The sequence below is a fragment of the Tarenaya hassleriana genome, unplaced genomic scaffold (genome assembly GCF_000463585.1).
Source record: "Tarenaya hassleriana unplaced genomic scaffold, ASM46358v1 Cleome213, whole genome shotgun sequence".
In the NCBI taxonomy this organism is placed as follows: domain Eukaryota; kingdom Viridiplantae; phylum Streptophyta; class Magnoliopsida; order Brassicales; family Cleomaceae; genus Tarenaya; species Tarenaya hassleriana.
Genome location: NW_010965478.1, coordinates 38132 through 39146, shown reverse-complemented (window position 1 = coordinate 39146; position 1015 = coordinate 38132). Strand labels below are relative to the sequence as shown.

The window sequence follows — 1015 nt, the reverse complement described above, 5'->3', positions numbered from 1 at the left end:
GCATCGAAACATACTTAGAGTACAGCCAAACATGTTTAGAGTGCATTGAAACATTTATAGAGTGCGTCGAAACATATTTAGAGAGTGTCTTAAACATTTTTAGACTGCGTCTAAACATCTTTAGAGCGTTTCAAAACACGTTTAGAGTGCATCGAAACATCCGAGGGGACCGCACATAGTTGGGTGAAAGTTTTCTGCTGGATAACAGAGCTTTCCTTCCCCTGGTTTGTAGGAAGACAGATTTTCGCTTCAGTTAAAGCTAAAGGACATTGTACCGAGGGGGATCCTCCGTTACGCATACTTGGCAATGGGGGGAAGTCCTCCTGGAGAAGGAAGTTGGGTAGGGTTTCGGCGGTGGGAGCTGCAGCAATTGCGGGGTTCTCCTCTGGAGAAGGATTAGCCACGGAGATGGCAGTATTAGGGCTCGGATCTGTGGGCAGAGGCAGATTTTGTGGTTGTGGAGGGATATCTGGCGCAGGCTGAGGTTTGGGCATGGTCGATTCGGTAATAATGGAATCATAAATGTACGGGGTAAGACGCACTCAATTTGAGAGTGCATTCCTAACTCCCCTATAGGTTTATGGGTACTATAGAGTGATATATTATTACATTTGTAAAACATGTATTACTATTGCACGATAGAGTGCATGTATATATAAAGGCAGTCATAACATGTAAACAAGTTTTTAAATCCTTGTCTGTGTCCATATATAAAATTATATAAAAATACGTAATTTGATCTATACGAACAAATATATACAATATTTGAGTCAGTCATAGAGTTATATACATAAAGCATTTTATTATATAAGCATACAAATTAAAATCGTAACTATTATGCAAACCATCCATAATGTAGGTCATCATTACATGGGTATGTAAATACACAAGACAAAGGATCCCATCCATTTACATATTTAGTTAACATGTTTTAGACATCATAAACCACGAGGTATGTACAAACCATGTTACTTATATATGTAAATAGATAAGGCATGGTATTTAGTACATCTAA

General features: G+C 38.4%; 1 protein-coding gene across 1 annotated transcript in view; it reads right to left on the bottom strand.

The window, feature by feature from the left end:
* The window catches only part of LOC104814739, a 7150-nt gene extending 6656 nt beyond the window's left edge, over positions 1 to 494 (bottom strand). The window contains exon 1 of the mRNA XM_010542922.1: positions 276 to 494. Coding sequence (XP_010541224.1) covers positions 276 to 494 — 219 coding nt within the window. The remainder of the gene's footprint in view (positions 1 to 275) is intronic.
* Positions 495 to 1015: the final 521 nt, after the last annotated feature.